At 46.6% G+C, this 22,036-nt stretch overlaps 2 protein-coding genes and 1 pseudogene across 4 annotated transcripts; 1 reads left to right on the top strand and 2 right to left on the bottom strand.

Moving 5' to 3' along the window:
- Positions 1 to 131: 131 nt before the first annotated feature.
- TMEM170A (transmembrane protein 170A) lies at positions 132 to 5,544 on the top strand (the record flags this gene model as incomplete). Of its 2 annotated transcripts, none has more annotated exons than XM_083453007.1 (3): positions 132 to 276; positions 1,362 to 1,532; positions 2,761 to 5,544. In XM_083453007.1, 3 exons carry the CDS (start codon positions 132 to 134, stop codon positions 2,889 to 2,891), a joined length of 447 nt encoding a protein of 148 aa, XP_083309133.1. In that variant the 3' UTR covers positions 2,892 to 5,544. The 2 variants fall into 2 exon arrangements, with proteins under 2 accessions (XP_083309133.1, XP_083309134.1); XM_083453008.1 differs by having other exon boundaries at positions 1,425 to 1,532.
- A 1,193-nt stretch (positions 5,545 to 6,737) lies between these two features.
- LOC310683238 (C-signal-like) lies at positions 6,738 to 16,052 on the bottom strand. The gene is made up of 6 exons (XM_083452983.1): positions 15,460 to 16,052; positions 13,061 to 13,112; positions 9,715 to 9,902; positions 9,240 to 9,398; positions 8,609 to 8,719; positions 6,738 to 6,984 (listed from the first exon to the last, which is right to left on the bottom strand). The coding sequence occupies exons 1-6, from the start codon at positions 15,604 to 15,606 to the stop codon at positions 6,871 to 6,873; spliced, it is 771 nt and encodes a 256-aa protein (XP_083309109.1). The 5' UTR covers positions 15,607 to 16,052; the 3' UTR covers positions 6,738 to 6,870.
- Positions 16,053 to 19,324: 3,272 nt separating this feature from the next.
- Positions 19,325 to 21,969, bottom strand: LOC310683253 (protein S100-A6-like; annotated as a pseudogene). Its single transcript has one exon. The product of its transcript is annotated as a protein S100-A6-like (transcript).
- Positions 21,970 to 22,036: the final 67 nt, after the last annotated feature.

The raw sequence follows: 22,036 nt of genomic DNA on the forward strand, positions 1-22,036 counted from the left end.
GTCCAAAGCGGTTTACAGTACAGCAATAAAAGGGCGGCTTCCGCTTCGTTCACCGGAAGTTCTTGCCTGGAACCGCTCTGGCATTTCCTCTCCGTGGCACTGGCGGAGCGGATATTGATGTCGAAGGAGGCATGGAGGGAGGAGGCGGTGGCGGCGACGACTCGGTCCCTCCCGCCCCGGGGGGCCTCCTGCACCAGATCCTGAGCCTCCACCTGGTGCCTCGCTCGGGAAACGTCACCCGAGCCGCGTGCGCCGAATCCCTCTGCGAGTTCACAGGTAGGTTCCGGGGCTCACGCCACGCCTGCCTTCCAAGGCCCCGCAAAGGGGTTGGGCGCCCTCTGCACATACCCGCGTCGCCTCCTTCCCCCGTCCCACTTGTGAGGGGTAGGACAAGGTCACTGTGGGTGCCACTGAAGGAAAGGGGGATCCTGTCCCTGGAATCTCCAGCTGGGGGTGGGCAAGACTTGGGAAGGCTGCTGCTGCTCTCACCACTCAAAGTGTGTGGAGACCACCCTGGAAATTCCCCCATCAGCCCCAGCCATGAATTCACAGCCCAAAGCCAAAGAGGGAGGCCATCCCTTAGGCGAAGGCTGACCAAGGGTAGGCAACAGGTAGATTGGGGTCCACAGATAGAATAATAGAGGGTTTCTGACTCCAGAGCTGCCCCCAAGATACTTTAATGCATGAGACAAAGCAGCTAATCTATCTTTCTTACTTAAAAAGACTTATACCCTACTTTTTCCTTCATTAAAAAGGTAAAGGGACCCCCTGACCATTAGGTCCAGTCGTGACCGACTCTGGGGTTGCGGCGCTCATCTTGCTTTATTGGCCGAGGGAGCCAGCATACGGCTTCTGGGTCATGTGGCCAGCATGACTAAGCTGCTTCTGGCAAACCAGAGCAGCACACAGAAACACCGTTCACCTTCCCGCCAGAGCGGTACCTATTTATCTACTTGCACTTTGACGTGGTTTCGAACTGCTAGGTTGGCAGGAGCTGGGACCTAGCAATGGGAGCGGGGATTCGAACCGCCAGTCTTCTGATTGGCAAGTCCTAGGCTCTGTGGTTTAACCCACGTCCCCTTTTTCCCCCTTAGAGTTGCTTAAAACAACTAATAGTTAAAAAGCAACAATGGTCCAACTGCTGAAGCTCAAACCGTAATAAAACTAAAGGCAGTATCAAAAAAGAACAGCACATAATCATTACTTTGAGCTGTTGCATTGGGGTCCTGCTTCTGGGCTTCCCACACTGCACCTGGTTGACTACTGTGAGAACAGGATGCTGGACCAGATGGGCCCTTTGGCCTGATCCAGGTGGCTGCTCTTCTGCTCTTACTTCCCTCTTCTCTCCTATCTCATGGCAGAGATGTGGTATGGCGTCTTCCTGTGGGCAATGGTGTCGTCTCTCTTTTTCCACATCCCCGCAGCACTCCTGGCCCTCTTCACTCTCCGGCGGCACAGATATGGCAGGTTCATGTCGGTGAGCATCCTGCTGATGGGCTTCGTGGGGCCATTAGCAGCTGGGATTTTAACAAGTAGGTTGGTTGTTTGAAACATTCCTTTGCCCCAGCTGCATCCCAGCAGCCTAGCAATCTCCTTATTTCTGTGTCCAATGTCAGGAAATATTGGGAACAAATCTGGGGTTCCCAATCTCAGACTCATAAAATCTCGCTAGAAGAGGGAGAGTTTACATTATAGCGCTCTCTCTCTCTGTCTTTCTCCCCCATCCCCACACATAACATGACCAATTAGGCACGGGAGAGTTTGGAATAATCCTGGGAGTTTTCACAGAAACACACCCAAGACCTCAACAGCCACATTTTGTGAGGTTTGTTAAAAATAAAAAAGAAAGGAGGAGGATAAATGGAAGAGGCAGAATGTTGCTACAGTCAAAGAACAAAAAGAGCCATTTCATTCAAGCCTATCTATCCTATCAGATCTACTTACAAGCGGGTTTCTCGTGTCCTCACATGTAGCAGTGTAGGTGGTCAGACGAGTAATGTTGAGTGAGTTTGGGCTGTTTAAAAGTGTTTCTGACCCAGGTGAGTCCTGGCTGGCTGGACAATGCCACCTGTCAATCACATCTGTCATGGAGACGGTTTGACGCCTTTTGAAAGTTGAGAGGCCATTTGGGGATTCCCATTCTTCTATTTGCTACCCATCTTTCCAGCCTGTGACAGCCAGAAGTATGGCTGTCAGTGAGGGTGTATTTATGTGACTCCAAGATGCTTGATGTTAACAACAGCAGAAAGCTATCCCTAATGTGCCCTGCTTTCGGACAACCCTTCGGTATTCATACTAGTGGTGTTGTGGTTTCTACTAAGGCTAGGAAGCCTTAGGTATGGATCCCCCACTCAGGGCTGAAGCTCCATGGATGACATTGTGAGGACAAAAGGGGAGGGTGAGGAAATCGTATATGCTGTTCTGAGCTCCCTGGAGGAGGAGCAGAGTTTAAAATGGGGAAAAAACTGCTCACCCAGCAGGCTGATTTTGTGTTATTTAACTATTGGCTTAGCAGCATTCCTAAAACCAGGTTCTGTCCAGATGATGTTGCACTACAACTCCCATGAGTCCCAGATCATGCTGGCTGGGGTTGAAGAGAGTTGCAATACAACACATATGGAGAGCACCAGGTTGAGGAAGAAGGAAAGTGAATGACAGTTGTCCTTCATTTCTTTTGCTGTGTATTATCAAGTGAGAAGAAAGGGATAATGGGACATGAGCAACCAACCTATCATGCTCCTTTCCCCCCTTCTTGAACAGGTGCTGCGATTGCTGGTGTTTACAAAGCTGCTGGAAAGGACATGATCCCCTTTGTGGCCATGACTTTTGGAGTGGGGCAGACCTTCGGTGTGGTGATGATTTCTTTCTTACGGATTTTAGCCACCCTTTAGCATCCTACATCAGATGCCATTGCAAACAGAGCAGCACCATGCAGGATTCCGGGGGGTGAAGAGGTCAAAAGGCATGTCCATGGGGAAGTTCCTCTATGCAAGCCCCACTGAAATGGATGGAAGCCACAGAAGAGCTTTGCCATGTTCTGACACAGGCCCCATTCATTTCACTGGGGAGAACTTCAGTGGATCAGTGCAATTTTTCTCCAGTAATTATCTCTGGCAGCCTGGAGCAGCCCCATCTCATCCTTGGCCAGCTGGCTGAAGATCCTGGAGGAAACCATCCTTCTACAAACACATCTTATAGTCTCCAGATGACATTCTGGCACAACCCTGGCTGCTTTCTAACTGAAAATGAGACATTGGTGCAGAATATTTTGATCAAGTCTCTTCTTGTCAAACAATACAAGGAATGTTGTGAGTGAGTGGGGGATGGATAGAAGGTCTAAAACTCTGTGGCCCTCCAGGTGTTGTTAGACTACAACTCCCATCAGCCCCAGCCAGCATGGCCAACAGCCAGGAACGGTGAGAGCTGTCCCCTCCAGATATTGTTGGAGTTCAGGTTCCCCACCCTCGGTCTGAATATTTCTGGAGCACTGCCATGTAGCCTGGAAATGTTTGCATCCGCCATTGAACAAGCTTTCAGCCAATTCTTTGTTTATATTTTGTAAACATTTTTGTAACCTTAAGTGCCAAGCTTTTCTGTTTTGGGGTAAATTTTTTTTTTTATTCAGCAAACAAATGTGTGATGGTGAAGCTGTTTTACTGTAACCGAAAGTATCCATCCTAGGATAGTACCGCTGGAGAAACTTCACTACTAAATCTCATTCCTGACAGGGAGAATGCACTTTAATGGACTTAAACCTTTTCTAATGGAAGAATGTGAATTTGAAGCTGTAAGAGAGAGGGCGAGGGGCTTCTTCTGCAAAAAATTCTTCTTGGATTCTGGTCATTGCTGTGTTTAGACTGCAGCGAAGGCTGAGACGAAAGTGGTGGTGGGGAGAATGCTTTGTTGCTACCTCAAAATATGTGGCATGGATATGAAGTGCAGTTTTACCTAACTGTGCAGGTTCTCGCTGTGTCCCTTGTTTGCGAAACAAATGGTAGTTGGATGAAATCCAGTAAATGCTACGATAATCAGTTCCTGAACGCTGGGTTGTTCCCTTGTTAATAATGTCCTTGTTGATTAGGTTGTGCAGATTCCGTGTGAAACATTTCTTAACACTTGTATTACGTGAGGAGTATTGTGATAATCTGTTGTCTTAAATCTTGTTATATAGGCCTGGATTTTTAGAAGTATGCATATAGGAACAGTAATTGTCCTGCAGACATCTCCCTGCTGTGGGGACTTGGATCTTTCTTTTTGGAACCCTACAAGTGCCTGGGCAATTTGCCTCTCCTCCAGGGTCCAGTCTTACTACTGTTGCCAGCCTATTGTTACTCCTCAAGTGCCATCCTCTGCAGAGTCGTGACCTGTTATCTGCAAATTCAGAAATGCTTCCTCCAGAGATTTGGGGGTGGCGGAGATTCTACGTGTTTACTGGTCCGTCTTTGGAAGATAGATCTTTGCATTCTCACTCTTGAGGCCATTGCAGCATCAATTCGTATTTGGGGTGGGGAGATGTACAGCCCTCTCCTGAGACTGTACAGTGTCAAAATACAAGCAGGGAATTGCTTGTTTAAAAACGCCTCCCTTGTCAATATCTAGACAGCTCCTCTCTTACAGGGAGACGGTTGTGAGATGCTTTGAAACAAACTTCCCCTGCATCCTTTAGGAGATAATGTTTCCCTGAATGTTTAAATTGGCTCTGATTAGTTAGGCTTTTAAAAATATATAATCCAAGTTCTTGGTGAAATGCATCTTTTTGTCCAGTACCTCTCCCGTTCCCCATGTCACCCTTCCATTGTAGAACTCAGGTCATGTGATTGGCTTTGCCAAGCAATGACAGACCTTCACTTCTTCAATTGCAGAGGCTGACCGGGGGAGGGGGGTTGTGGCAGGTAGGTAGGGAATGGCTGTCTTTTTTTGTAGGTAACAAATCAGGATTAGCCAGTCAGATTCTCTGACCACATTTGTAGTATTTCCAACCACTTGGTTGGGGCTTCCCCATGCCTTAAGGCTGGTTGAGCACTTTAGAGCTATCATTTGTCACTTTAACTTTCCCCTGATCTGAAAAACGTTGGTATCATATTCTGATCTTTTTTCCTCTTAACTTTCTTCTCTTCAGTTTAATATGTTAACTTCCTGTTAAGTTTTTTTGGGGTAGGGGAAGGGTCTACCAAACGCTTAGCAAATGTGAAACCTGTTGAATTCCAGTGGAGCCTAAAAGCGGATCTCTTGTGAATGCATCAATGCTGTTTACTGTTCTCATGAACCCCACCGTGTGTCGGGACTGTGGCCGACGGAACCCCCTTTTCTTCAGCAAGCTCTTTCCAAGGCCTGCAACCGTGAGCCCAACTTTGTGCGGGAGATGGAGAGGCCGCATCAAAGCTCTTTCCCCCCCGAACTGTTCCACTAACTGCTGCGGCAAATGTGAACAAAGCTTTATAAGGCAGGGAGAACAGGACTGTGAATATCAGTTTTTATTTTTCTACCAACACTTCTGATTTTCACGTTTGGTATTTTAGCTAATAAAATCCCAATTGATCCTTGTGTCTTTTGTGACTGGCAAACCTGTTTATAGTCGTTCTCAGCAGGTATCTGGGAAGTTGCTGATTCAGCAGAAGCTAATACTTCTTTTACAGGGTTCTGCATCTCTTGGCTAGTACTTCCAAAGATGAATCTTCCTATGAAGATTTGTGCTGTCTGTGCCTCAGTATTCTGTAGTGGTTCCCATTGAAAGAAGACTCCCACTAGTTTCTGGGCATAGCAAGCAATTGCAAGTATTCTAATTGCAAGGGACTGGAATCATAGGAACTTCGGAAACTGTATTTATAGTGTTCCTGGCCGTTGAGCCATCTAGCTCAGTATCACATCAGTGACAGTGGCTCTCCATGATTTCAGATGGGAGGGACTGAACCTGGGACTTTTGAGCTAAAGCCCACAGCCACCCCTTTTTCCTACCCCTACTCTCTTGCTTATTGTCATGGACTGGCTGGATTCAGAGGAGTGGTGGGAGGCACCAGGCAGGGAGTCCCCAGGGGAAGAAGGCTCAGAGCCCAAGGACTGGTGGTGGGAGAATGATGAGTGGGGTCAATGGGGGAAGGAGCAGACTAGGAGGAGGTGGTGTTCGGAGCATACGAGGCAACAGGGTTTAGTGAGCAGGAAGAGGCTGTGGCAGAGAGCAGTGCAGACTCCGAGACTGAGTGTGGGCAGGCTGTGGAAGAAGACACGGAGTCTTCCCCTCCTGCTGTGTCCAGTGCCCAGAACACACACAGAAATGAGAGACAAGAAGGCAAGGAAGCCTTAAGCTATGGGGGAAGGAACCAGGGGAAGAGCCTTAGGGAGCGGGGTGAAGACGGGGACCTCACAACTGCTTCCTTGGGGCAAGACCTGGAAAGAGTTGCTGAGACCACTAGATTCAGGTAGGTAGCCGTGTTGGTCTGACGCAGTAGAAACATACTAAAAAATAAAAAAATTGTCCAGTAGCACCTTGGAGACCAACTAAGTTTGTTCTTGGTATGAGCTTTCGTGTGCATGCACACTTCTTCAGATTCTGAGACCACTAGGCCTGAGATGTGGTTTGTTTCCTTGAATAAAGAATTCACTGGCCCCGGGTGATTTGTTGTTTTATTGCTAACCTATGCCTGACTCTAGCCCTGACAGCCATTCAGTGTGTTTCAGTCTCTGTTGCTTCTCAGGTGCATTTCTATGGCTAGCAAAAAATGATGGAAGACCAGGACAGGTTATGAAAGCCATGCTATTTATTTCTTGTAAGTGCTGTCATGGCAGCTAGATGCAACCACATTACTTGTAGCTGATCAGGGTTGGGACACACGGACACATCCATCGGGAGAGATCCCTCTTTGGCTGCTGGCTTCACCAGGGCACAATCCTCCCCTCCCAGTCCACCAGTCGGCTATTTTTCTCTTCGTTGATGCTGGAAAGCACTTGGATGATCCCCTTCACACTCTCTTGCACCGTCAGTTCCGCCTGCATTGTGCAAACATGTTTTTGCATTGAAAATCCAAACCAAAACCCGCCACGAGGACACCAGACTTGGGCCACTTGGGAAAGGAAAGGTGGGGGCACCAGGTGTTTCCAGACACCTTGAGCTGCAGAAGCTTCTATTTTATGGATGCCCTGCTTGCAGTTTCTTTGCCGCTTTGAGCATAGTTATGGGGCAACAGTTTATTAATTAAAAAAATCACCAGAAGACCTGGGTGGGGGCCATGGCTGCTAAAGGCTTCAGATTGCCAGGAACCAACCTTCCACAGGGCTGGATAAGTTTCACTTCTGAGCAGGGCCAAGTGGAGGAAATGCAAGAAAGTCCCAAGAATGGAGATTTTTCTGCAGGGAAAAGACCCCAGCCACCTCCACCTGGCAACTTGGGTGAAAAAGGCCAGATTCTGGGTATTGGTTCAAGCTATGCTGCCCAACCCCTGGCTCTAATTCCCTCTAGTTCAGTGGTTCCCAAAGTGGGCAGTATTGCCCTCTGGGGGATGGCAGGATTACCTAGGGCAGAGGTTTTCAACCTTTTTGAGTCCACAGCTCCCTTGACCAATTACATTCTTTCTGTGACACCCCTGTAGGGCTCAGGAGTCCAGTTATGCCACCCCTTGCCTGCAGAGCTGGCAGCCTCTCACCCTTTTCAGACACCCTTCTTTGTGGAGTGTTTCCTCCTCCGCTTGAGAGTCCTCTCAGCAGCCACTGCTGCCACCCCTGGTCTCTGAACTCCCCCCCCCCACTGCCCCAAAGAGAGGTGCCTCCTCACACTGCCCCACGGGCCTGGGAAGAGGATGCCCCTAGCCTTAGTGGCCCAACCAAGACTGGCCAGAGGTGAACATGGGGCTAGCACCTTACTTTGGGGGGCAGCAGCAGGTGCTACCAGGCCTGCTTGGCAGAAAGGCTCCCCTTCAGCACTGGTCACTCAGCTCCCAGGCAGGCATGGCACACAGCAAGCACAAGAAAGGCCAGTGCCTTTCCCCCTTGTCTGTTCATTCCCAGCAGCAAGGGCTGGCGGACTGGCTGGTTGGGCTCCTTCACCTGGTTGCTTGTTTGCTTACTCCAAGGCTGCCTCAGCTCCTGGCAACCAGCACCCCCTGGCCAGCCCCAGAGGCACCATTTGGCTGCAGAACTTGTAGCCAGGGCTGCTGCAACAAACAGCCATGCAAGCCTTGGGGAGGCAGAGACGTGAGAGGGCATCAGAGGAGGGAGGGAAGGAAAGAGAGACAAGAGGCCAGTATTGCCCACAGCACCCCTGACCATGGCAGCCCAGGGTGCCACGGCACACTGGTTGAAAACCACTGACCTAGGGGAGGCAGGGGGAGTACTGGGGGTGTGAATTATCAGACTCTGAAAAGCCAGTATGAATGTGCAATTAGTTATTACTGCTATGAGTTTTATTTATTACCTTCTTTGGTGGGTCATGCAAACCACTATTGTGGCTTTTGGTAGGGTAGGGACCCCTGGGGATGAGTTTATGGAACAAACAGGGCGGTGGCCCGAAATCAATTAGGAACCACTGCTCTAGTTTGCAAGCTGTGCTTCTTGCTTCTCCTCCGCTCTTTTACCACATCCTGATCTAATGACCAACTGCGATTTTGCCACTACGTACCTTCTCTGTTCCCATTTCCGTCTTCACCCATCCTGGGTGAAGTGCAACGCAAAGGATCCCGTCATCCTTGTACTCCAGCGCCTGGCACCGCGTGAGCATGTTCAGCGCCGTCTGAAGAAAGACAGAAGCAGCAGCAGCGTGGAGGTTACAGGGTAAACTAGCGAGTCACACAGCTGGGTCAGACCAGCGGCCCATCTGGTCCAGCATCCTCTTTGCCACAGTGGCCAACCAGATGCTCCAACAGGGAGCCCACAAGCTGGGCCTGCGGGCAACAGTTCTCTCCCTTGGGATTGTCGGCTGCTAAGAGAGGCATGCTGCCTTCATCAGTGGAGACAATACATAGCCCTTGTGGCTAGCAGCCGTGGGTAGCTCCGCCCTCCTCCACCCATTCGTCCAATCCCCTTTTGAAGCCTTCCTGCTTGGTGGCCATCACACTGCACCTTGTGGGAGCCAATTCCTAACTATGTGCAACAAGGGCTGGATTATGCACTATAAATTCACCCGTCCCAGGAGGCCACAGTGATGTCAGCGGCAACTGTTCCTGGTCCCACTCCCTGTTGCTGACCCTGCCCCACTTGCACAAATTGGTCAAGATGCAGGCAGGCAGGAGAGGCTGTGCTGCCCACGTTACCTTGCTGCAGCGGTAAGAAATGACGGGGAACGTGGCCATAGAAGGGGGTCTCCCGATTGAGCTGCCGATGGTGGAGACATTGATGATGGCAGCCCTGCTGCAGCTCAGCCCCTTCCTGTTGCTCTTCTTAGCAGCCGTCTTTAGCATGGGCAGAAATGCCTGCAAAGGAAGACAAACATGGGCAGTCCCTTTGTCCCCTTCCCAGGCCCTCCATCCTTGGTTCCCAACTTCTCCTTGGCTAGACCCCTCCTGCATATTTTGTCCCCCCCCCTCTTTCTTGGTCAATACGGTATGAGTGTGGCAGGGTATTAGGAAGACAAGCCCCTGTCTCAGGAAATTCAATGTAAGGAAATAAGCAGGGAGAGCTTTCCGTTAAAGTTGTGGGAGCCTTTTAACATCTCCTTTCACCTTCTGCTCCCTTCTTTGCCCAGAAGAATGGATGCCACCTCTAGCAAAGTATGAGGGTAAGCTCTACCTGTGTCACCAGCATTGGGCCAATGAGATTGATACGGTAGACGCTCAGCATATCTTCTTTGTCCACCGACTCCAGGGTGCTCGGGGGCATGACGCCCGCATTGTTGATCAGCAGATTTAGTCCACTTCCAGCCAGGTGGACCTCAACTTCCTTCGCAGCAGCCTTGATGCTAGCCTCATCTGTGGACTCTGTGGAAAGAGGACACAGGATTTGTCATGGAAACACCTTCCTCTCCTTTATAGCTTTCCAGGGCTTCAGAGAGAAGACTTTCCCAGGACAACCTGGAAAAGCTGGGCCCGGGGAACTGAACCTGGGACCATCTGCATGGCAAAGAGCTACAGCTGTTCTCCATGGGTTTGGTCACATTTGTTCTTTCCCTCATCCTCCTCAGCCTTGTCCCCATCAAGGCTGAGAAAGAGTTCTCTGCTCAAGGCAAAAGCCTCTGTCCGTCAACCGCAGACAATCCCTTCTATACCTGGAGCATCTCCTCTCCTGTTGTTCAGCCTGGACACTGAGATCCAGCTCCAAGGGCCTTCTAGCAGTTCATTCCCTATGAGAAGTGAAGCTACAGGGAACCAGGCAGAGGGCTTTCTCAGTAGAGCCACCCTGCCTGTGGAACAGCCTCCCATCGGATGTCAAGGAGATAAGTAACTATATGACTTTTTAGAAGACATCTGAAGGCAGCCCTGTATTGGGAAGTTTTAAATGTTTGACGTTTTATTATGTTTTTATATGTGTTGGAAGCTGCGCTGGGGCCACCCATCTAGATGGGCAGGGTAATAATAATAATAATAATAATAATAATAATAATAATAATAGATGATACTGGGTTGGATAAGCCGATGATCAGATTCAGGTAATGCCCAGCATGATGGTATCAAATGCAGGTCATGTTAAGCCAAGGATATAGTACCTGGGAAACAGCAAGACAGGAGAGAAAGGCATTTGGGGGCCCTTGGAGAGAGGGAAAGTCAAAGGTGAACATGGAAGAGAAAGCTATCAATGGCTACTAGGCATGATGGCTATGCTCTGCCTCCACAGTTGGAGGCAGGAATGCTTCTGAATACCAGTTGCTGGAAACCGTAGGAGGAGAGAGCGTTGCCTCCCCCTCAGCTGTAGGGCGACTGAGGGAGCGGCAGTAGGCAGACGCAAGTCCCACGCTGCCATTTCAGGTAGCGCGGAACCTGCAGGCACCTAAGCCACCACGTCACTCCTAAAAAGTTTCGAGCCCTATTTTTATTTTTCTAACTCATTTTCTCTCTCTCTCACACACACACCAGTGATGACACCTGGGCCCGGCTGCACCCCCACACCCCCTCTCCTCCACCACTGGGAGAGACGGATCTTGTGCTTGGGTCCTGTTTGTGGTTTCCCACAGGTTTCCCACAGGTTGACCACTGTGAGAACAGGATGCTGGGCTACATGGGCCACTGGCTCCATCTAGCAGGCAGGCTCTTTGTGTTGCTATTATATGTGCCATTGCATATCAGGCAGGTGCCCCTCTTGCCATTTATCTACACCAGTCCATCTCCACTATTTCCTCTATCATCTTGTTCCACCTCTATCATCTTGTTCCAGACTGTAGCACAATAAAAACAACAACACAATATACAAGAAATAAAAGAAGCAATTAAAATTCAGTTAAAAGCCGTGCATCCAGCCCAGCACATTAAGATTGGGACAAGAGGCAGAATTATCGTTAAATGGTCTGTGATTTTCAATTGCCCTCAGTGATTTTCAAATTGTCTTGTGGGGTGGGGTGAGTCTGGGAACCACAGCCATAAACCTCAAAGTGATTTCATAGTAAAAACATGAACAATAAAAGCAATGACAATACGTAAACCAAAAATAGCAACATTTCCATATGTAAGGAATGCCATATATATAAACAACTAAAAGCAATTCCATGTGGAAAAGCAATTTCAAATCCAGCACAGATACTGACCAGGTTAAAGAACTCCACTTAAAAAAAGCTTTTAAAAAGAAGTTTTTTGAAAAGAAAACAACCTGTTTCTCATCTCTTCAGTGAAGCCTGGGGCTTGTGTTCTCAATAATGTTGGAACTCACAGGAGGAGAATACTGTTACTTTTATAAAACGCAGAATCACTTGCCCTGCCTGCAATTCCAGCAGCTGACATGCAGAGGCATTACCCATTGTGACTAGTAACCATTGATACCCGATTCCTCCATGAATTTGTCTAATCCTCTTGGTAGCCATCTTTGCCTCCTGTTTATGCACTGCATGAAAAAGCACTTTCTGTTGTGTGCCCCGAATCTTCCAACATTCAGCTAATGCAAACAAACCTAATACAACTCTCAGGAAAATGAGTGGTGAAGATTCAGCTGCCAACTATACTGTGCTTTAAAAAAACAAGCACCACCCTGAGCATTGTAATGCAGGCCTGCCAGAACAGCTACAGCCTTTTGTATGGAAGCCACTCAGTTAATCTGGGAGTGAAAGTTAACTGGCACAAACTTTATAATCCTCTTCAATATACATGCCTGGGCCCAGCAAATAACCCTACAGTGGTACCTCGGGTTAAGTACTTAATTCGTTCTGGAGGTCTGTTCTTAACCTGAAACTGTTCTTAACCTGAAGTACCACTTTAGTTTATGGGGCCTCCTGCTGCTGCCGCGCCGCCAAAGCCCGATTTCTGTTCTCATCCTGAAGCTAATTTCTTAACCTGAAGCAATATTTCTGGGTTAGCGAAGTTTGTAACCTGAAGCATATGTAACCTGAAGCGTATGTAACCTGAGGTACCACTGTACTTTCATTTATTGAAAAACCTGCTAAATGCCCTATTTGCACAATACATTTAAAGCACAATGATACCACTGTGAACCATAATTTCTTACAGTGCTATAGTTCCCAGAGTCTTCAAGAAGAAGGATGGATTGTTAAACCACTCTGGGAACTGTAACTGTGAGAAGAGGAGTCTTGCCTAACAACTCCCAATACCCTTAACAAACTACAGTTCCCAGGATTCCTTGGGGGAAGTAGTGCTTTAAATGTACAGTGCAGATGGGAGTTGTAGTCCAAAACAAGTGGAGGATCCCAGGTTGAGGGAGACTGATCTACCTTGAGTACCTGAGTGAGTAGAAATGACCTTGCCCCACCTCTGCAGGAGGCCACCCTGAATAAGCCTTTCCCCTTCAAAATGAACAGAGCAAAGAGATGTGAGGATTCTGCCTGGAGCACAACTAACACATTGTGACAGGAGGCACTTAATAAATGAATGTTCAGCTATCCACCCTAAATGGAGCCACAGGGCATGTTGGTTTCTGCAGTTCTGAGATTAAAGAACTGAAATGAAATAGAAGAAAATAAATAAAACGAAAGTCATACCGAGCTGCAGAATCACGAGGCAGGGATGTTTAGAAGCCAGCGATCTCAGTTCCTAAAAGGAGACAAAGGGGGTCATGCGTGAAACAAACCCTCAAGGCTTCCTCAGTGTTGCTGTAAAATTGTCAAATGCTGGACGCAGAAAAGTCTGAGGCCCGAGCATGTTTGCATAATTTCACTTATTTTTCACAAATTGTTTTGCTTTCATTTGAGTTATATGGGGCACTCTAGACTGCTCACTGTTACTCAGCCTCTGGCTTCTGAGATTTTAGCAGACATTGACTGGCTTCACAGTTTTTTCGAAGCCACAGGAGTCAGAAAGGTGAGAATCTCAAGAAGCTTGTTTTTTCTGCTGCTGCAGAATCACAGCAGACATACAACTCTGCAGATACTGAATAAGTGCCAGGCCCCCAAGGACCTCACGGACTTCTGGTGTAACCTGTGAACGGACATACATGGCTGTTATTATTAATTGCATTTATAGCCCACCTTTTTCCTTTAAGGAGCTTGAGGTGACGTACATTGTTCTCCCCCTTATTTAATTCCCACAACAAGTGTGTGAGGTCAGTTAGGCAGAGAGGCAGTGGCTGGTTCAAGGGCACCTTGTGAGCTTCATGGCCAAATGGAGATTTGAACCCTGGTCTCCCAGGTCCTAGTCCAGCACTCTAACCACAATACCACACAGGCAGCATAGTAGAGTACATTCCCTCTCTCTCTCTATCCCTGGGGAAGGAATTGTACCCTAAATGAGAACTATGGAAACTCGCACTAAACAAAATGTTAAGAAGGCATTCCGTCCCCTACCCCTCCCAACCCCCACAAGGCAAATGTAGGAACAAAAGAAAGAGGAACAGGGTTACCAGTGATGGAAACCAGAAAATGTGGATTCTCTCTCTGATGGAGCATTTGGAACATAAAGGATAAAATAATAGAGAGCTTTCTCTTAAAAACAAAAAAACCCAAAGCTTTTCAACGTATGATACAATACAGTAAAAGCCAAACTAATCTAAATGAAAACAGAAAAGAAAGGAGAAAACAAAACAAGACAAACACACAAAAGGAAGGGTGGAGACACAAAGGCCTCTATCAGAGATGCATCTTAACCCTTGTACCACACAAAAGGTGGTGGACCCTCCCAGCTCTCACCTGGGAGCTTCCCTTCTCCCAGCCTGCCTCCCTGGAAGATCTTCCCTTCCCTGCCTCTCATGCAGGGTGTAAGGGAGAGCGTTCCCTTTGTTACTAACGCTGGGCAGTTTTAGCCAGAAAAGATGGTAAACGCTTGCTAATTATCATCATCATCATCATCATTTCTTACCCACCTGTCTCCATATGGTTCCAAGGCAGGTTGCAGCAATGGAAAAACACAATCTTATTTTATAAAAACACAATCTGTCAAACAAGCCTTTTAAGCTGAGATCTTTCCCAGCCTGCACCTGTATTTGAATGGTTTTTAAGATGTTTTAAATGTGGGGGGTTTTTTTTATTGTATTATAGCTTGCTGCTTGTTGCCCTGGGCTTCTTTAGGAGGAAGGGCAGCTTATGAATCTTAAAGATAATAATAATAATTTTAAAATGAGGTAGAAATAATTTACAATAAAGAGAATAGGGTGGGTCCTAAAAACCACACATCTCAGGAGTCAACAGCCAGGGTCGAGAAGTGCACGACACGATGAGAGCTGAAGGTGCTGGATGCATTTTTGTGGAAAGGGGATACCACAGCTCAGGGGCTGTTACAAAGAACACCCCCTCTCCCTTAGCCAATGCCCCATGGAACTTCTGAACGGAGTGGAACTAACTTCCTTGCAACATCTCCTCTTCTCTCTCTCAGCCTGAAATCGGACGTGAAAAACTGTCACTTCCTAAAAGGATGGTCAGCTCTGAAGTCGGGGATGAGTGAATCTGTCCATTTCAGTTGCTCATTTCCCCAATCTTTAGTGGAATCTACACGCGTTAAAAATGTCATGAAAATGCTTTTTTAAAAATTGTTTTGAAAAACGCTTTGAATTTGCTATAGCTCATAACAATTGTATATTTCACTTTACCACACATTTTACAAACGTTTTATTTGCAGCTGTATAGCTGAGCCCCATATTTCCAGTTTGCTATTTTTCTGTTTTAAAAGTCCTCATGAGAATTCATCATAATTTCAGTGTGGATTTATTCTAACATGCACAATTTATGCAAAGCAATTTCCCCTAATAGAATGTGTTTTTGTATGTTGTTTCTCGCTGCTCTACACAATTATGTGCACGCTTTGCCATAGCACGTGGCTAGGGATGCTCATTAAGTGGGAATTCCAAAAAGGTGGCTGCATCTCAGCTCACGGATTACTCTGGAAAGTGCAAAGCAGGTACGTTTGCATTTAACTGAAACGAACCTCTTCCCCATCCCCACGGTCTCACCTGGCTTCTTCCTCCATGTGGATCCCTGCATGTGGCGAAGACCCATTTTGGTGGTTCTCGTAGTTGCAGGAGCTGCTTCACCATTTCCAGCCCGATACCCCGATTGGCTCCTGTGACCAGGACGCTGTGGAAATGGGCCCCAGACATCACTGGCTTGGATGCAGACCCTCTCCTCTTGCTATCCGTCTATTTTCTCTGCACTTAAACTTGAGCTGGCACTGTTTGCCCTTGCTGGTTCCTGCCTATTTATACTTACTGCTACGGAGACCAGCTTTTGTTCAGGGATTTGTTAAGGGAGTTGATGCTACGTTTCGTAATCATGACTCATGGCAGAAATCTCTGGGTAAACAAACACGCACTGGAAGTTTTGGGCTGAAAGGAGACTCTGCAGGAAATCACAGCGTACTGAATGTATTAGGCATGGCAATCTATGCAGCCTAGTTCATAAATACAGCAGAAATCCTTATAGACTAAAGGGTTTCTGGAATGGAAAACAACCCCAATTTGTGGCAAACTCAGCCGAAAGAGAAAAATGTTGGGTGGGTGCCCTGGGGCCCAAGCACACATTTCCGTAAGACCATAGCTTGAAGCAACGATCCTTGAAACAGAAAGCACAATAAAAGGTACCATTTCTAAAAAGTAGGGCACAGGACTGGCAGGAGGTTTAAAACACATGTGGGGAAATGACTGGGAGATAATAAAAAAAGAGAGAGAAGACTAATGGATTAAAATCTGAAATTCCTGCATAAATCTACTTCTGCCAGCATTAGAGAGTTAAAGCTGAAAAATTGCATTTGCCACCCCATTCTCTGAGCGGTGAGAGATTCTAGGGTTTCCAGGTGCTTATCCAGAGTTTAGTCAACAGAGACTGGAGTGCCTTTAGGAAATATGGTTTTATTTACACATACCAACAACCTGCGGATAAGATAGTAGGGCTCACTGCATTAACGCCCAACAGATTTTGTTTCTCCATTAGTCCCAGCTTTGGATCCAGCACAAAGCAAGCCTGCCATGGAATTTTAGATGTATATAGGAATACTAATTGTCCTGCAGACAGCTCCCTGCTGTGAGGGCTTGGATCTTTCTGCTTTGCTTTTTGAAATAATTTTTATTTGATGTTACAAGTGTAGAATTATAACAATACAAAATACATATCCATATTTAGAGATTTATCTGGATCTCCAGACTTCCCACCCTCCCCTCCATGGGTCCTTTTGTCAACCTTTTCAACTGCATATTATTTCATAATCCATGTTTTATCTCTCTCCATATTGCCCATGATAATTGCTACAAATGTTATTAAAATCCTGCTAATGTTTTCATCTGCTTACAGAGGTCTCCTAAATTAATTATATTTTTTTCTTTATTGAAGCCTTTGTCTTCTTGGTTCCTGAGCTTTCCCGTCAGTTTTGCCATTTTGGTGTACTCCCAAAGGCTTGGTTTGCCATTCCTCTCCGGTAGGGACTTTGTCTTCTTTCCATCTTGGATCTTTCTTTTTGGAACTCTACAAGTGCCTGGACAATTTGCCCCTCATCCAGGGTCCAGCCCTACTACTCTTGCCAGCCCATGGTTACTCCTCAAGTGCCATCTTGCGCAGTCTTGACCTGTTATCTGCAGATTCAGAAATGCTTCCTTCAGAGATTTGGGGGTGGTGGAGATTGCAGGTGTTTACTGGTCCATCTTTGGAAAATAGATCTTTGCATTCTCACACTTGAGGCCATTGCAGCATCAATTCGTTTGGATGTGTGTGTGTGGAAGAGATGTGACTTGGATGCGCCACTGGTCAGACTCAAGTAATACCTATCATAAGGATATCAAATGCAGGTCATTTTGAGCTGGGGATATAGAACCTGGGAAGGGCAGAGCTCAAATGACTATTTTTTTTTTCATTAATGGTATGGTTTTATTTCTTGTACAAATACTGAGGCACTCTGTGTCATCTGTCTATGCAAATATCTGGCCTGTAGAGAACCTTCATTCTAAATAATGTTACAACTCACAGGAGGAGAATAGTTATTAAAACACAACAGCACACCCTCAATTTGTGATTCTGATAACTGGCATGCAGAGGCGTTAGCCACTGTAACTAGTAAAGGGACCCCTGACCATTAGGTCCAGTCGTGGCCGACTCTGGGGTTGCGGCGCTTATCTTGCTTTATTGGCCTGGGGAGCCGGCATACAGCTTCCGGGTCATGTGGCCAGCATGACTAAGTTGCTTCTGGTGAACCAGAGCAGCGCACGGAAACGCCGTTTACCTTCCTGCTGGAGCGGTACCTATTTATCTACTTGCACTGGCATGCTTTTGAACTGCTAGGTTGGCAGGAGCAGGGACCGAGCAACAGGAGCTCGCCCCGTCGCGGGGATTCGAACTGCTGACCTTCTGATCGGCAAGTCCTAGGCTCTGTGGTTTAACCCACAGTGCCACCCGTAATAGCCATCAATAGCCGTGTCCTCCATGTCTAATCCTTTTGGTGGTCATTTTTGCCTCCTATGGTTACAAGTTCCAAAGTTTATTCACTGCGTGAAAAAGCACTTTCTGTTGTGTGCCCTGAATCTTTCAACGTTCAGCTAATGCAAGCAAACCTAATACAACTCTCAGGAAAATGAGTGGTGAAGATTCAGCTGCCAACTATACTGTGCTTTAAAAAAACAACCACCACCCTGAGCATTGTAATGCAGGCCTGCCAGAACAGCTACAGCCTTTTGTATGGAAGCCACTCAGTTAATCTGGGAGTGGTAGTTAACTGGCACAAAGTTTATAATCCTCTTTAAGATACGTGCTTGTGCCTGGCAAATAATCCTACCTTTATTTATTTAAAAACCTGCCAAAGGCCCCCTTTGCACCACTTTAAACAAGCATGGCTTCCCCCAAAGTATCCTGGGAACAGTAGTTTATTACAGTGCTATAGTTCCCAGAGTCTTCAAGAAGAAGGATGGATTGTTAAACCACTCTGGGAACTGTAGCTCTGTGAGGAGACGAGGGGTCTTGCCTAACAACTCCCAATACCCTTAACAAACTACGGTTCCCAGGATTCCTTGGGGGAAATCCATGGCTAAAGTAGTGCTTTAAATGTACAGTGCAGATGGGAGTCGTAGTTCAAAAGAAGCGGAGGACCTTGTACACTGAGTACTTGTGAATACAGATGGCCTTGCCCCATTTCTATAGGTGGCCTCCCTGAATAAGTCTTTCCCCTGGGGCGCAACGAACACATTGTGACAGGAGGCACTTAATAAATGAATGTTCAGCTCCCCACCCTTAATGGACCCAGAGGGCATGTTGGTTTCTGCAGGTCTAAGATGAAAGAACTGAAATGGAATAAAAGAAAATAAACAAAACAAAAGCCATACCCAGTTGCAGGAGGGGCGGACCTTGGTAATATAGCACCCTGTGCGTGCGAGGCCAGAAGTTCACACACACACACACACACACACACAGCTCAGAGCTACCTTCCCAAACCGGCTAAGGGAGGCACAGGCTTTAGGAAGGAGGCACGAGACTCTAGCAGGGTCTTAGAGCCCTCCTTCCCAAAGCTGGGCAAGTCCTAACTAGACTTTGGGAGAGAAGCAGGAAGGGTAGCTACAGACTGCTTATTTGGTGAATGATGGGAAGAAAAAGTAGCGAACACCCAAAATACCTGGGGATTCCTTTTCCCTTTTCAACATGTGGCTCTTAAAACCAGATTAATGTTTTAATCTCATCAGCTATTTGGAAGTGATGCCAACAGAATAAAATATTTAAAGAATTTAAGAGGTAAGGGGTCGGGGAGTAGGAATAAGCAAGCATTTCATGATTAAAGACCAACATTGTTTTCCTGCTACTTAGCCGGTTAATTGGCTGCTATTAAAACTTTCTGTTTGGAAACAGTGCATTAACACATAAGTTTATTTATTAATAATGCATTCTATGCAGAAAAGAAGAATTATGTTTTCTATAAATACACAAAGTAACTAGGTTCCACGCCAAGGGACCAGCTAAATTAATAGACACCAATTTGGATTGGATAGAGAACCAAATTCTAAGAATATGCTGCAGTTAAATCAAAATAACAACATCAAGGACCAGGCCTACCTTGAAATCCCTACATTACCTTAGAACAGGTGTTGGGAATTCAGGCTGGATCCTGGACTGCAGTGAGCCAATTTGACTAGTAGGTGGCGCCACTCACAGTCATCTGATGTCACCATGCCAGGCAACCCTTTCCCCCTTTGAGGTCAAACTGTGCTGCAGAGGAACTTCCCAGTGAACTGAAGCAGGGGTTGAAGTCTGACTGTTCAGCTGGCTGGCCCTGTCTTCAAGCCCTCATTTCAGCAGGTTGTCTGCATTACAGAATTCTGCAACAGGAACTCTGCAGTGCAGTCAATCTCCACACTGAGCAGTGCCGACTTCAAGACCAGCTTTCCACTGGGGTTGCCTGCACTACAGTTTTCCATAGGAACCTAGAAAGTCATGTCCCAATTCCAGGACCCAACTTTACCAATCTCTTTGCAGGCCACCCTCCCCCCGCCCCAAACAAGCAACAGTGTTCTTTAGAGTGGTTTTTTTTAAATTCATTTAGTGTTACAAAATTTATTTACTCGACCTCATTTTAAACCTGTTTTAAGAATCATTACACAATTAGTAAGAAATGTACCCTAATTTTTATTTTTTTTACAACACTTAAAATTTTATTGGACATGAAATCGTCTACAGAGGTATAATCCTGAACCATGACACCTTGCCCCACCGGGGCATACATTTAAGAAGTCAAAGCTTCATTGCAAATCACTGCCAGGGCACCCAGGAAAGTGACGTATTCCTGGAAGTTCACCACTTGGTCCCCATTGCGGTCCAGATCTTTCATTAATGCCAGTATCTCTCCGTCCTGCAGTTTTGGCCCAATGGTCAGCTTGTTCTGGATCAACTCCTTCAACTCCTCCTTACATAGGCTGCTCTTATCACCATCCTTACAGGCGTATTTGTAGAAGGTGACAACCAGCAAACCAATAGCTTGGGTCAAGAGGTGCTGCCATGGTGAGAGATCTAAGTAAGATGGTCTAGTGCCGAGTGGCAGGAAGTGGTCAAATGCACCCTATTTTAACCTCTATTATTTGACACCAGTTTGTGCACTAAAATTTCAAAGCATAGGAACTGAAACCTGCAGGAATGAGTTAGCAAGGGTCACCAACCTTTTTGGCACAATTGCAAACCAGAAAAATTGTTGTGGGCACTGCACACAGCCCACAATGCAGGCCACACAGCCACCTATTCCACTGGCTACCATAGAATACCTCTCAAGTTCCAATTACAGTAGGAGGGCTAGTGAAGGTCTCTGTGGATACATGAGCACTCACAGGTGCCGCAGTAGCAACCTCTGTAGGAGGGAATGATCTGCTGCTCCAAAGCCTTTCCCAATACCAGTGACTGAAGTTGATACAGTATGGGTTTGAAAATTCAGCATCTCAGCAGGTAGTTCCCAGCTCTTTGAAAACATAAGGCATTTAAAGTTATTGCTACTTCTACAAGTTAAATACCTTTACTCCATCTGGCTCCTAATATGAATAGTTCTCCAAGGGGACCAGTTTTCCACATTCTTTTGTTTTTGGGTAAGAAGGTTCAAGAGGCTTTGGACACCGTTGAGCACCCCATAGCAAAGTGAGATGATGGTTGAAAAGTAAGCAAAATGTGAAGGCTGGCTGATTCCAACTTATACTGACACAATGGGCCTATACCACTTGTGAACTGCTTGCCAATTGTCTCAATGATCCCCCTGTTACGTCAAACCAAGGCAGGGAATGAAACAGATTAATTTAGTCTCTGCTGTCCTGCACTCATCTCGATAGATCAAAATGGCCCAGTTTGCTTGGTTTAGTGTAAATGAACAAGTTACCTGGTCTGGTTGAACATGGCCTTGTAGTTAGTCTTGCTCCAGACAAACGTCAAGTGGCAAACCAAGAACAAACCTTGGCAACAAGTAATGGTTTGTCTGAAGTGAGACAAAGCACATGCCTAGGTTCACCTGCAATGCTAAGCCAGAACATGGCTTAGTGCTAGGGAACACAGTAGCACTGGGGAGGAGTGCAGCAACCACAGTCTTCTCTCTGAAAATAAGGTTTGATTCAGTGTTGCGTGTCAATTGGGCCATCATATGGATCTGCATGTCTAGAACAAAACATTTCTTGGTTTAGTCAAAGCTTATTTCTTTTTCAAGAAGCATCCCCTATTACCTTGAAAAGCACTAAATCCATCTCTGTTCAGCCTGCCTTTCAACTTACATGACATAGCACCTTAATCATCAGAGGAACGGTAGAGTATTGCTGGGAATTCTCAATTTGCTGCCTGCACAGACATTATTAGAGGATATCAATGTCCCCTATGGAAGTCCAGCAGAACACCCCAAAACAAACAGTTCTCCATCAAGCATGCAGTGAACCAGCCCATATAACTGACTCTCCTCCTGCTTTCCCATTCTAAAAGAAGGAAACATTATGAAGAGGGAAAGGAAAGCAGGAATGCTTCCTAAAAGCCTCCGTTCAATAAGACTGTCACCAGCTCAAAGTAAAACCCTGCCCCTGCTCAGGTAGCATCTCCCTCTCCCTA

Source organism: Podarcis tiliguerta (assembly GCF_965153285.1).
Source record: "Podarcis tiliguerta genome assembly, chromosome: 8".
Classification (NCBI taxonomy): domain Eukaryota; kingdom Metazoa; phylum Chordata; class Lepidosauria; order Squamata; family Lacertidae; genus Podarcis; species Podarcis tiliguerta.